Source organism: Parasteatoda tepidariorum, chromosome 9 (assembly GCF_982258835.1).
Source record: "Parasteatoda tepidariorum strain Cologne lab strain chromosome 9, Ptep-v5.0, whole genome shotgun sequence".
Lineage (NCBI taxonomy): Eukaryota > Metazoa > Arthropoda > Arachnida > Araneae > Theridiidae > Parasteatoda > Parasteatoda tepidariorum.
The window spans coordinates 78,037,100-78,052,207 of NC_141763.1; the positions used below are offsets into that span (position 1 = coordinate 78,037,100).

Here is a 15,108-nt window from a genome sequence, read left to right on the forward strand (position 1 = left end):
TTCACTCTTTTTTGAGAATTAACTAACTCTTTTAAGCTATTAGTTCTACACTGTCACGTTTAAAGAATTAACACAAGAATAGGAAAAGACGTTCAAAAAAAGCTTTTTATGTGATGTACAACAATTTTTTCGGAGATATGCTCAAAAAACTTGTTTTCTGTTTTCAAAAATGTACAGTGCACCAGAAAAAAAAAATTTTAAAAAATGGACCACTCTAAATAACTTTTGATTTCATGCTCGTCTTTCCATGTTCTAGGACTTAGTATGCTAATTAATTAACGCAGACTATATTTTAAGTTACGGAATAAGGCGCAAAAAAGTAATTTCTCTGAATAAACATACTCTATTTGTAAAGGATTCAGATTACTGATCTCCAAAATATAAGGGGTAGCTGCAATCTGGGAAATATGGTCTCCATATTTCCCAGATTGCCAGGTGCAGTTTGGTCAGGAGAGCGATCCTAAGCTTGGACTCCTTAATGCTAGTTTTACTATATTTCGAGAACTTTTTAAGTGTATTGAAAATTTTTTGCTCACAGTTATAAAATTCGGTTATTCAAAGATAATTCAATGCGAAAAATAAATTTCAGTAAATATATATTATTTTTTATTATTTTATTTAATGATAGTCGAAAACATTATAAAGTGTAAGATGTTCAATTTTTTTACATTACTTTAAAGTATGTAATTTTACATGGCAAAATACAAAAATAGAGCAAAATCAATCGAGTAGATCCTGAGAAATCGAATTTCTAAAAAGTTATATTTTCAAAATTTGATTTTCAACCCATCACGCTCAAATTTTGTATTTTGCCATAAAAATTCACACACTTTAAAATATTTTAAAAAACTACATATCTTACATTTCAAAATTGTTTCAGTTATTATTAAATAAAATATTGAAAAATATTAAATATTTACTAAAATATATTTTTTTAATTCAATTATCTTTTGATATATTAATTCTATAATTGTGAGCAAAAAGCTTTCAATTGGCTTAAAAAGTTCTCGAGATATAGCGTAATACTCAAATATCCGCTATATTTTTGGGGTCCGAAATCCATATTCGTCAAAAAAAGAGGTATGTTTATTAAGAGAAAGTTCGTATTGTGTCTGATTTCGTGACTTAAAATATCGTCTGTAGTAATTAATTAACGTATTTGAGGTCACCCTCTCAAACCATTAAGTCCTAGAACGTGAAGATTCGATAATAAGATCAAAAGTTATTTAGGATTTTTTTATGCACAACACTATGCATAAAATAAAAAAATGAACCTCCGTGAATACCTTTTGATCTAATGAACGGCTCTTCGCGTCGTAATAGTAATGGTTTGAGAGGGTGACCCCAAATATGCTAATTAATTAGTACAGACGATATTTAAAATTAGACCCAAAATCGTACATTCTCTGAGTATGCATAGTTTTTTTTTCAATGGATTCAGATTTCTGACCGCGAACATATTGGGGTTAGCCAAGACCTGGAAAATCCCCGACGCAAATGAATATGAATCTCGCAATAATTTTGATATCTAAATTAAATGTAAGCCAAATTCAAAGCTGAAATTCTAATTTTAAAACCATGCCTCGTATTAATCAGTTCTCTAAACTTGATATAGGTCAATTAATCTCATTCTGGATCATAGGTAAATGATATACTAAGTACACTTCCAAAATAAAAAATCCTTCAGTTCGTGCTTTTCAGAATTTTTCAATCGAACAGATCAATTATGGGTTGAATAAAAGTATAGTACGTTCTCGAAAGTTTTCTGCTTGAGAGGAAAGAAAAGTTATTCGAATAGGGTCAAATGAGTAAAGACCTTCAAATAAAGTTCGAAAAAACTCAAGCATGATGTCTTAAAAGATACAGTTCATAGGCCAATAAAGCTGAATTCTAGCATTGTTTTCTAAAATGAAGAGTGCTCCAAGCTTAAAACCTCCATATATAAGTAGCAAGATTAAACTTTTTCGCAAAAAAGAAAAAAAACATGATTACTGACTGGTTACTGGCAAATATTAGAACATCATTTTTCAAAGAAAAATGGAAGAATTTTACTCCAAATAATGTTCATAATTTCATTATTCGTTATTTTTAGGGGTAAAAAAATTTTGATTTTATACTGTTCATACGAGACGCTAGAGGAAATTACGAAAAGAGAAGAAATATTCTTAATGAGATTTTTTTTCTGAAAGAATTATCGTGGTTTACGAGCCTAGTAGACAAGGCAAACTTAATTTATCCTTTCAGACTCATTCATCTAAACTTGTTCAACTACAAGACAACGCAGCCATGTACTCTAATGTAAGCGCTAATGACTGGTTCAAGAAAAAAATTGAGGCTATAGATTGGCCAGCTTGTTCCCCTGATCTAAATCCTTTGGAGAACCTTTGGAAGATTTCAATTAAAAAATGTATACGTACTGTCGTCAGTACAATAACAAGAATTATTTGCTACTAGCAATACAGAATGTTTGGAATGAAGTAGATTTTGAGACTTTAAAAGAGATTTCTAACAGTATGCCAAATAGACTACTTTTTATTAATCGATCGTGTGATTATTAAATCTATGTTTTTATTGAAAATTGTGAAATTAAGTATGTTTTACATGAAAGATATAGATAATTTTTCTATAATTTCTTATTTCATATCTTATCCAATTTACATTTTAATCTTTTTGTTTTTAGATTATCTCTTTGAACACCTTTTTTCAAATGTAATCAATATAGTTTCAATAAATATGACATAAAAAATTGAATTTAGCAGAAATCATGAGGGTATGCATAATTTCGCATTATGTGTACGGATTTATTCGTAAACTGATATTGACTTAACTCCTTCATTCCCAAAAGGTAGCAAACGGCTATCAGGTACTAAACCAAAAAATAATAATTAATCCATTTATGTTTCCTAAAATGCCTAAAATGTGAATGTAAAAGCCTTTAAATTTCGACATTGGTTGAAAATAAACTCAAACGCAAAAACTATGCTATTTTATTTTGATAGGAAAGCCGGATATTTTTAGCTTAGATTTTATAGGTTTTTCAATAAATTTCTAATGCAATTCCTATTTTTTCATATTACAAATCACATTCTTATTTACAATTTATTATTTGTTTTTAATTTATTGCCTCAAAGTCGCCAAAAAAGACTGCTCGCAAGTTTTTACGGTGTGTGACCGACACTTCTGAACAAATATGAGATGTTTGCTTAATGGTTCCATATAAGTGGAATTAAAGGCCAGGATTTAGTTCTTCATGTAAAAAAAATAAGTAAAACAGTTCTTGGATTAAATTTGAAATTTTTATTGCGTAAGTTTAAAATTTTTACTAAGCAATTTAATTTTATTATTATTATGAATTCAGTATTTTTAAAAAAATTATATATTCTATGGAAATCTAATGTACTAATTTTAAAACTACTTAAATTTGTATACATTATCAAAACTAAATCGAGTATGTATTAAATAATTACCCAATTTAACTTTTTAAAGAATGAAAGACGTTTACTAATCTACTTTTTCTGATAAACCTTTTAGTTGTAACAAACATGTTACATTATTAAGTAACTTTTATTTTTTCTCAAACTATATTTTCGTTTTATTTTGTTTATCATTATGTAAATAACCATGATCTGTGCAATTTATTTGCTATTTTAATTCGTTAATTATACAAATATTAGAGAATGATATAAATAAAACACGTTTTATTAAATTTTTAAAAAAAGTAAATAAAGGGAAACGTTTTTAAATTTATATTTTTAAAACGCAAGCAAACTACAAATAAAGACGCTATTACAATATAGACAAATATAGACGCTGTAGAACAATTGCAAAACTTTATTTTCGACAAAACTGTCTCATTTTTTATTCCACTAATTTTTAAACAATCTCTGTATTTGTAGTAAAGGCATGAAAGGATATAAAAATAAGTTAACTATTTGAGATTTGAATAATTAGAAAATGTTTAACTTTTTGAAACTCATTTATATTTTCGAAAAATATAATGTTCTCAGTTGTGAAATAACTATACACTTTAGCACTCGAAACTCTATTGGCAACATATTGCTTGACAAACTTATGTAACAATTATATTCAATTATTTCGTAATATATGTCAAAAAGTTAATACTCGTAATAATACAATCTAAAAAAAGCATTTAGTTGTGTATTTTTGATTTTCAATTGCACATTTTCATGCTTCAATGAAGAATTTGAAATTAAAATGAATACTAACAACTTAGAGCTCATACAATTAGTAATTGAAACTGTATTGTCAAGAAAAAGAAATCGAAAACAATATTTATCATAAATATAATACAATAACTGATATTTTTCAGAAATAAATTTTTTTTAAAAAGTAAAAAAACTTTTTGCATTCAGTTGATAATTTAACATAAAAACTAAAAAGATTATCGTTCTAAAAAACTGATGTAGTAAATAGAACAATGAAGAATTAAGAAACCGCATAATGCGAATTTTTAGAAGCATAGTTTATTTATTTAATTTTGTTAAATTATGCAAAATCAAATCCTTCTATGATAGTTTCAGGAGTCATTTAGCCAAAGAAAAAATTTGTACGTTTTTTATGGAAAATTTTACAAGAACTAGTATTAAAATTCGATGAAATAATTCTTCAATCTTTAAAATGCTTAGTGCTATAATTTAATCATAATGCAAAATCTGACACAAAAACGCATTTTTTTAAAGTAATGTTGATTTTTTTTTCTTATAAAATAAGTAGAAGGATGAAATATCAAAAAAAATATCTTCAACAAGTTACATTTATAGGGCAATTTTCAAGAATCAGATAATTCCTATAGACAATTTCATATTTTATGCCTAAAGGCAATATCATGAAAAATTAATTTGTCTAAGTTATTTATCATTTCTTAATAGCACAGGATAACTAAATTAGACTGACGTTTTCAAAACTTAATAACAGCAAAACATCTTAGGTTTCAAAAAAATCTTGCTGTTAAATCATGAGACAGATCATAACAATTTTTTCTCAGAATTTCTGGTTTTAGTTCAATTTTTTCAACAGATGGCGCTGCAGATAGTAAACGTAAAAATAAAAAAGTACTTAAAAATCACAAATTTGCAAATTTCTAAACTTTCAATGCATAAAAATAACATTCTAAGATTTTCGATAATAACACATAACGTAAGTATCGAACATCATTAGACGAGAACTTGAACTCACTAACAAAATACTCAAGATACACAAAAACAATCCAACACATGCATCAAAATGCATTGGTGTGACTCGAATTGACAGAGGCCGCTGTCGGAAAATTTTAGAACTAAACCCTGAAATAGTTAAAAAAATAGTTTGTCACTTGAATTTACATTTTTGTTTGTTTGTCACATGAATTTACATTGCCACATTTTTGTTTCTCACATGAATTAGGCGTAAGAGTTATTTCTAACCGTTATCCAGTTATTAAGTTTCAAAAAACTTCAATATAAATTAAGACACAATTTAGAAATAAAATTTTTAATTGTAGAAATTATTATCATTCCATAAAAATGTAAGCTATCCAACTAAATTAGGCTTTGTTTATTAACAATTGAAACCTAAAATGACAATAAAAAGGCAGAAAAGTTTTCTACTCATATAAACTTTTATATCACGCAAAACATGACAATATCTAAAACTTCAAATAAATTCATCGGATATTTTTCAGAAATTACAACTAATGAAATGGGACTTTTTTTAAGTATACCTCATTAGTTTCTTTGAATTTTTATTTCTCAAGAGCTACTTTAAAGATTTTTGAGCTATCAAAAATAAATAGTTGAATGAATGATAGTGACTTTTTAGACCATGTTAATAAAACCATTTCATTCATTATTAAACAGTGCCAATTAATAATTGAAAAAAATATTTTTGTATGAAACAATTTTTGAGATTGCAAGTTTTGTAGTAATCTACTGAAATTCAATTTTTAAAAAAATATGTTTTTTTTTATGAGTGGATTAAAAAAAGAAGAAAATCGTTCGATTTTTGTCGTATCGTAAAAGTAGAGCACATCGTTTTTATCAAGAACTCCTAGCTTCAACAAAATGTCTAGCACCACGCGTTAAAACACGAGCTAGAACTGATTAAAAATACAACTGAAATATTAAACCACAAACTAGAACATTATTAAAACACAGTTCTACCAAATTCGCGATCGCAACGCTCGAGTACGCCCTCTAGCGGGAGCCTGAAAATATCAGGCATAAATTTATTAAGCTTTCATTTAGTTCCATCAAAATCATTGGCAGAATCAGATGCCATTTTCTTAGCAGCAAATAAGAAGCAAAATTTCCCTAAGGAAAAGCAGAAGAACTTGGAAAAACTCTTCAGAATGTTGGTAAATCTTTCAGAAACAAAACAAGCCAAACATATGAAGAAAAATTTCTCAATAATTTTAATTTCTATTATATACAAACTTGCAACTGATAACTTCCGATTTCGGGAACGCATACTGTTAGAGATGTGTTATTACGGTAAAATACATTTCTTCTGTCTTCAATTCATTACAAATTAAAGTAAAGTCAACATTGCTTTCTTCATTCCAATGAATAAATGTGAATTCAAAACGTACAGAACTGTAATAGTTGTAGAATATTCTTCTTCTTTACAGAATAGTATATATTTCTGTATCTATATAATTCGGAAAACAACAATCATCTGAAAAAGATCACTTGAAATAGTATCATTTGTTCTGATTATTAGCAAATTTTAATCGTTTTCTTGATAAGTGTTTTTTAGTTTTGAAAAAATAATTTCAACTAGAATTCAGCTATTTTGTTTTTAAGCTACATATTAAAATTCATATCGAGATTTTACAATTGTAAAATTTCGCTGTGTGGTATGTTATCTAAAAGTAATGAAGGGATAAACTATGTATATATTATTTGAGAATAAAGTTTTCAAACAAAGAACATATCATTTTCGAATTCTCCGGATTTATAAATCAGATAAGTGTTATGATTTTTATAATAAAAAATTTGCTTGTAACATTATTTTTTTCTTATTTGATGATAGTTCTCCACAGAATGGTTTTTACGTCTGATTAAGAACTAAAAGAATGTAAAAAAAACAATATGGAAGTTTTTTATTTCAATATGAGGAATTTTTAAAATCGTTTTTTTATTCTAAGAATTCTTTATTTCACGTCTTTTAGTTTATAATTTTTTGATAAAAATTGTTGTCAAAATACTTTTTTTGAAAAATTAAATGGTATAACATTACGTGTTTATGTATACTTCTTGCATATTCTTTTGTTTAAAGTAATATGATTCAGAAAAGTATGGAATAAAAATTCGGTACTTGCGTATTAACGCCACCGCAGCTACAGATTTCGTTGTTTTTAAGTGTCGCCAATCTGCACCTAAATCTTTGGTGACAAATCATGAAATAAAACACTTTATTTATAATCAAAACACTTTCAAAATTCAAAACACTTCATTTAAAATCAAAGTAGTCAATCGGATTTCGGTAGAAAATGGGCCGATATAGAGTTTAACATGGATTCAAAACAGTCTCTATTTTCTTTCTGTCGCCATATGAACTCTAATAAATAACATTCCAAATGAAATAACATTTCCAAAACGTATGTTTACCAAGATAAAGTTTCATGTCATGGAAATTGGCATATTTTCGCTTTTTTGGTAAAATATTTCGATCCTGAAAAAATAAAATTGCATCTTGTTCTGTTTTTGGCAAATCCCAATGACGCATTTTCGTAGTATTAAAAAATGGCATCAAAAATTAGCAAACAACAAGGCAACAGAGAATCCAAAAGATGATATCCAGGATCTAGTTATATGTTATATCATATAACCAGGATATAATTTTCTATAGAATGGTTTTCTACTTCCGATTATGAATAAAATTTTAAAAAAACATTTTAAAGTTTTTTTTTAATGTGAGGAATTTTTAGAATTGCTTTTTTTGTATCGTAAGCATTCTTTATTTTACGTTTTTTAGTTTCCAAATAATGATTTTTATTGAAACTTTTTTTTTGACAAAAATTGCTGTCAAAAACTGTTTTTACAAAATTAAATTATGTAAAATTAAATTATATAAAATTACGAGGCTTATGTATTCGCGATCGCAACGAACTATAGGGGGCGTTGTTGAATGAGACGAATACCTGCGATTTTTATATGAGTCAGCAGTCATTCAGTTACTCTAGAGACGACTTTAATGTAGCGTGTAACATTGCAACGTACCTTCTATATTGTGACTTATTAAATTTAAAAAAGAAAAATTTTTGATTATTTTTTTTATGCAAACGGAAACAAAATGGTATTTCTTCTTCTTAGAGAAAGAACATCCAAAACACATCGGAAAAATATTTGTACAGAAACAGAAAAAAAATATGTATATTCTTGCATGAGTTAAAACCTAATGCCCGGGAAATAGTTTTACTAAATTTAATGATATAACATGAAAGGCCTATTTAAATTTTACATTCCATAGTTTTAAGAATCATATTACTTCAAGAATTAAAATGAACAAAAAGTATACATAAACCTCATAATTTTATGAAATTTAATTTTGTAAAAAAAGTTTTTTGAAAACAATTTTTATCAAAAAATTTCAAGTTTCAATAAAAATCATTATTCAGAAACTAAAAAACGTAAAATAAAGAATGCGTACGAAACAAAAATAAAAAAAATAATAAATTCTTTTTTGTCGCCATTTTTTAGTGCTTTAAAAATTCGTCTTTGGGATTTGCCAAAAACAAAACAAGATTTAATTTTATTTTTTCAGAAGCGAAATATTTTATCAAAAAAACAGAAATGTACCAATTCTTACGACATGAAACTTTATCTTGGTAAACTTAATTTTTTTGGAAATGTTATCTCATTTGGAATCTTATTTATTAGAGTTAATATGACGACATCATAAGTTGAACGAAAATAGAGATTGTTTTGAATCTATGTTAAACTTAATATCGGCCCATTTCCCACCGAAATCCGATTGACTACTTTTATTTTAAATAAAGTGTTTAATTTCATGATTTGTCGCAAAAATTTTAGGTGTAGATTGGCGGCACTTAAAAACTGCCAGATATGTAGCTGCGGTGGCGTTAATACATAAGTACCGAATTTTTATTCCACACTTTTCTGAATCATATTGCTCCAAACATTAGAATATAAAGAAGTATACATAAACACATAATGTTATACCATTTAATTTTTCAGAAAAAGTATTTTGACAACAATTTTTTATCTAAAAGTCATAAACTAAAAAACGTAAAACAAAGAATTCTTAGGGTAAAAAAACGATTTTAAAAATTCCTCATATTGAAATAAAAACTGTCATATTGTTAAACTGTCATCATAAGAAAAAAAATTATTTACAAGCAAATTTTTTATTATAAAAATCATCTTTATAAATCCGGAGAATTTCAAATAAAATGTTCTTCGTTCGAAAATTTTATTTTCAAATAATATCTACATAGATTATCCCTTCATTACTTTTAGATAGCATACCACACAGCAAGATCTCGATAAGAATTTTAATATGTAGCTTAAAAACAGAATAGCTGTATTCTAGTTGAAATTATACTTTCAAAACTAAAAAATACTTACCAAGAAAACGATGGAAACGATGAAATAATCAGCACAAATGACACTATTTCAAGTAATTTGGATGATTTTTTATTGTTGTTTTCCGAATTACATAGATATAGAAATATATACTATTCCATTACGAAGAAGAATATTCTATAACTATTAAAGTTCTGAATTCACATTTATTCATTAGAATGAAGAAACCAATGTTGACTTCACTTTGATTTATAATGAATTGAAGACAGAAAAAATTTATTTTACCGTAATACACACATCTGTAACAGTATGCGATTCCGGAATCGGAAGTTATCAGTTGCAAGTTTGTTCATAATAGAAGTTAAAAATTATTGAGGAATTTTCTTCAAATGTTTGGCGTGTTCGGTTTCTGAAAGATTTACCAATATTCTGGAGAGTTTTTTCAAGTTTTTTGGCCTTTACCTTAGGGAAATTTCGCTTCTTATTTGCAGCTAAAAAATGGCATCTGATTCTGTCAATGATTTTGATGGAACTAAATGAAAAGTTAATAAATTAATGCTTGACATTTTCAGGTTCCCGCTAGAGAGCGTACTCGAGCGTTGCGATCGCGATTACTTTTTGGCTATTTTAATGTTTGAAGTAGTATGATTCTTAAAACAATGGAATGTAAAGTTTAAATAAGCCTTTCATGCTATATCATTGAATTCGGTCAAACTATATCTCAGGCACTAGGTTTTAGCTCTAATAAGAAGATACATATTTTTTTCAGTTTATTTACAAATATTTTTCCCATGTGTTTTGGATGTTCCTTCTCTTAAAAAAAGAGATACCATTCTGTTTTCGCTTCCATAAGAAAGAATATCAAACATTTTTCTTTTTTTAAATTTAATAAGCCACAATTAATAAATAGTTGATCAATTTATATTTATTCATAAAATTAATTAATGGAAAATTACGTAAATAAAAAATTTATTTCTGCCAATTCTTTAAATAAAATATTATAAATTTAAGAATTGTTTAAGTTTACTTAATGCGCAACACATTAAAAGTGATACATAACTAAGCTGTGTTATTTAAAATATGTCAATTGAAATTATTAAAGATGTCAGTGATTTTATTTCCAATATTCGCTCGAAATTAATATTCCGTGTTAAGCAGTATAGGCTAAATACCAAATATTTGTATAATGCATCTCTAATTTAGTAGGAGCAATTGTTGAGCAGAATCTTGTATCTATTTACAATTCAAACACTTCTTGAAAAAGTGCTTAGCAATTTTGGCAATGACAGGACCCTATTTGCACAAATTCACAAAAGCAGGACCCTGGTTGAAAGAATGTGACTTAACGCTTATTTTATATTCACAAATTATGAATAGTTTTTTCACAATTTTACAAAAACAGGACCTTTCACAAAATGTCTGGACAGACCCCTGATTTAGGATTACATAGCCTAAAAAAATATGGGAGCCGCTGATCTGAACTATACACAGTAATAAAAATGTCATAACATCACTGATAAAAGCTTTTTTTATAATTAATTAGTTATATATTCAATTACTAATACATTATTTAAATCACATGGTATGCTAACAATTGTCCGCATTCTTTCAGAACAAAAATGAAGTTATTGGGCTATGTTATATTGATTGCATGTTTCTTTGCTGTTTTGAATGCTGATGATATTATGGGCTGCAAAGAGAAGCGTAGTAGAGCCAAGGCATTATGTAAGAAATTAAAATTTAAAATTTTTTATGTAAAAAATATTTCATTGTACAGAACAATTAAAAAAAAGTATATTATATGGGCCAAATACGACAATACGAATAAATTACATGGAACTTCAGAATTTTATAAAAATATATCTAATAATAAAAATAAATAAATAATAACTTTAAATAATAAAATTGTTTTAATAACCAACTTTTACAATATTTTTACAAGGAAAAAAACACCTTTTATGTTACGTTTTAAGATTCAGAACCCAAATGAATTCTATAAAATATTATCATTTTCTGGGGGGGGGGGGGAATAAAAGTTGCTGCCACCGCTCTTTAAAAGTGTTACTTAAACGATAGAAATAAAAATCTAATTCTAGGTTAGAAATAAATTCTTCTACAGTACAGTCCTTTTTACAGTAGAAATAAAAATCCAAGGCTCATACTATAGATTACCATAATTGCAAGTTCAAAGCTAACTCAGTGTTTAGAAACTCTAAGCGATAATAAGAAAAAAATTTATTTTTGGAAAAGCTCAATTTTGTGGCACGTTATTCCGTTTGTTTTCATTAGAAAGCTGATTAAGTTTTTGCATAACTATTTAGAAATTTCGGCTTTACACTCGCATTTGTGTATTAAATGCTGCGTAGTAGCACCTTTATGAGTAAGATTAAAAAATTTTAAGATTTAAAAGCATCCATACTTTATGAACAGGCATTTTATACTTTATGAACAATCACGTATCATTTTTCAAGCAATATAGCGACAGTGCGCGTCGCATTTTTAAGAAGTGCTTAAAGGTGCTTATTTTTGATTTATGTTTTTTAAAAGCCCTTAAAGGTGCTTTTTTATTCGGAGTATTTAAAAAGGGCTTAGTTTTCTAGCTTTTAAAAAGAGATTTTCTCTTTGCTTTGTCGATTGTCGTTCTAAATTGCAAAAAAAATTGTAGATTTTCGCAATATTCTCAGCAAGGGCCGGTATAGCCTGGTTGGTAGGGCACTGGGCCCATGGCCAAGAGGACGTGGGTCAGATCCCCGCCGGGTCATGTGCAGTATGTGATGACTGATGCGCGTTAAATCTCTCGAGTCACAAAGACCTCCATGTTCCCATAGCAAATCATACATCTGGAGTTACTGATACAGGAGTTTCCTTGTCTTCTGGATTGGCTCAAAATTACAAGGCTACGGAGTTGAACATTAGTAATCGTAAACCCAAAATAGGGTGGTTGTTCAACGACGGTTATAAAATTATAAAACAAATTTTTCTCTGCAATATTTATAAGATACTAGACATTTTATCATGATCATTTTAAGTTTTTGAAAATGGTTATTGAGTTTTATTGATTTTATGTTTATAAATTAAGAACTTTAAACAATAGAAAAAAATAATTTTTATTGCTGCACAGATCCAAATTATGATTTTTTTTGGAAAGTGATTAAAAATATTTATAGTGTTTAAAAAGTACTTAAAAGATGCTTATTTTTTAATGAAAAATATGGCTACTCATACTGAGTAACGTCTGGATTAATCAATAGGCAATCTAATATGATAACTACCCATATCATTAAACTAACAATATCATGATGATCGATTTCTTGGATATTGCTATACAGGTAGTAGGTTCTTGGTTTAAATGGTTCTCACTCTTATATGGAGACTACCAAGGACCTGCCCTCAAATGTCTGAGAAATCGACCATAATGGCAGCGGAAGCTTGATGGTATGGGTAGCAATCATACGGGATGGCCTTTCCATTACTTTCAAAGAGGCTCTCTGTCTAGTGAAGACATAGATCTTAGATCCCTAAGTTTGCCTTTTTAGGAGTATTTCCATTTAAATGGACGACAAAAATATGCGCCCACGTGGAACTGATCAGGACGAGGATTTATTTGGAAAATGAAAATATTCATCGAGTCGATTTGTCAGGCAGGTCACGTGTTACTCGCAATCAGATATATATATATATATATATATATATATATATATATATATATATATATATATATATATATATATATATATATATATATATATATATATATATATATATATATATATCGGCAATAATATGTACGCAATCTCAGGGAATTAACTGGCTTCATTAGTTAGGCCTAGTTGGTGCGATAAAATTTTGGTTGTTTAACCATATTAAATGAAAGTAGGAAATAACGTTTTTTTCCCACAGTTAACAGCTTGATTATCATCTTATTAATGGTTATTTGACTGTTTTCTTTGATTATGGCAAATTATTTAAAAAAAAATTGTTATTTAACCATTCTTTCCGTAAATTTTCTAGCGGTGTAGTTCGGAGATCCTGAATGAAAGTTCTGTAGCCATTAGAATAACCAAGCGAAGGTTTCTTAGTTTCTCACTTTTTTAATGCAAAATCGTAATAGTTTTGTTAATTTTCAGCATTTTTTTTTTTTTTTTTGCTCCAGTTTAGTACTAAAAAGTTTCTTTGCCATTTGAGTTGCAGTCAAGATTTAAAGTTATATTAACTGGCAGATATAAACTGCATGTTCGAATGTAAAGCATCTGTTCTAAAACATATAATAGCAATAATAGTTTATAATAGTTATATAATTATTAACACCACAAAATATGTCATATTTTAGGGCATGGGGATTTTTGTACTCTAGTGTATAGTTCATCACGTTCAGTAAAACTATAATTATAACGTCAATATTATTCCTTTTTTATTCTTAGATAAGAACAGCGTTCCAGACGTTCCTATTCCAATGTGCAATTCAGATGGTACCTATACCAAAAAACAATACACTAGCATGGGTAAGTGCTACTGCGCTGATCCAGCAGGAAATCCAATTGACGGTCAAGAGTGCCCATGTGAATGAAAAATCACCCCTGGAATTATTTGAATAAATTTATTCCTATTTAATAAACATTTGTGCTTTTGATCTTGGTATTTTGTAACTTTCACTGTTAAGCAATTTTGCAATGATTTGCATGATTACAAATATAAATGCAAAGAAAATTTAAAAATTTGTAGTTCTTGACTGGACTTAACTCTTATTTTAGAAAGTTGAACTAAATCTAAAGTATAGATCTGGATTTTAAAAAAAAATCGTGAAATATCTTACTTAAAAATTATATCATTAGAAAATGGTATCCATAACTGACATGGTATACATAAACAACGCCCATAACGCATAAGTTTTTTAAACTTTCGTCAAAAATGAGGTCTAAGATGCTTACACATTAGAGGGTGACAAATTGGCAATTATATGGGTAAAACCTCACACGTTATCTTAAAAGGTAATCACAGCAAAAAAATATTAAAATCATTAAAACTTTGATATTTATAAATAAACCGAAATCACGTGAATTAAGTAAAAATAAAGGTTCAGAAATGGACATATTGAAATTTCAGTTCTATAAACAAAAACTTTCTTCAGTGACGAAACAAAAAATGACAATAAAAAGTAACGAGACGAACAAGTTACAATAAAGAAAAAAGTGATTTAACCAATAGGAAAAAGCTTAAACAAGCATATAAGGACAATTTTTGTCGACAAAAAAATTATAAAATTAACTTAAAAGCTGCGTAAAATTAGAAAGCCTATTTCTAATGAATAAAAACTATCCCTAAATTAATGCAATTTTTTAATGTTAATCACTTTAAAAATTGGTGTTATATTTGTATCAAAAATTACCATTTTAAGCAAACAAACAATGTAAAATCGGGGGCTCATTGTTAAATTCTAATTGTGCAATTTTGCTCAGAACCCGCTCCTGGTTACCATGATATCCCTTGCTTCTATTGAGGTCACTTTCAAAATACCCTAATTTTTGCCTATCGTTATTCGATTGTTTCTTGGTTTATTTTTCTA

At 27.6% G+C, this 15,108-nt stretch overlaps 1 protein-coding gene across 1 annotated transcript; it reads left to right on the forward strand.

Annotated features, from left to right (window-relative positions):
* Nucleotides 1-3,169: 3,169 nt before the first annotated feature.
* On the forward strand, nt 3,170-14,175 carry LOC107437941 (SPARC-related modular calcium-binding protein 2-like). The gene is made up of 3 exons (XM_087152200.1): nt 3,170-3,304; nt 11,158-11,270; nt 13,967-14,175. Exons 2-3 carry the CDS (start codon nt 11,165-11,167, stop codon nt 14,110-14,112), a joined length of 252 nt encoding a protein of 83 aa, XP_087008326.1. The 5' UTR covers nt 3,170-3,304; nt 11,158-11,164; the 3' UTR covers nt 14,113-14,175.
* The last annotated feature ends 933 nt before the right edge of the window (nt 14,176-15,108 follow it).

Excerpts from the sequence above, each read along its gene's own strand:
- LOC107437941 (XM_087152200.1), top strand. The coding sequence starts at position 11,165 with ATGAAGTTATTGGGCTATGTTATATTGATTGCATGTTTCTTTGCTGTT. Across the intron at positions 11,271-13,966 it reads TAGTAGAGCCAAGGCATTAT|ATAAGAACAGCGTTCCAGAC; the intron begins GTAAGAAATTAA and ends TTTTATTCTTAG.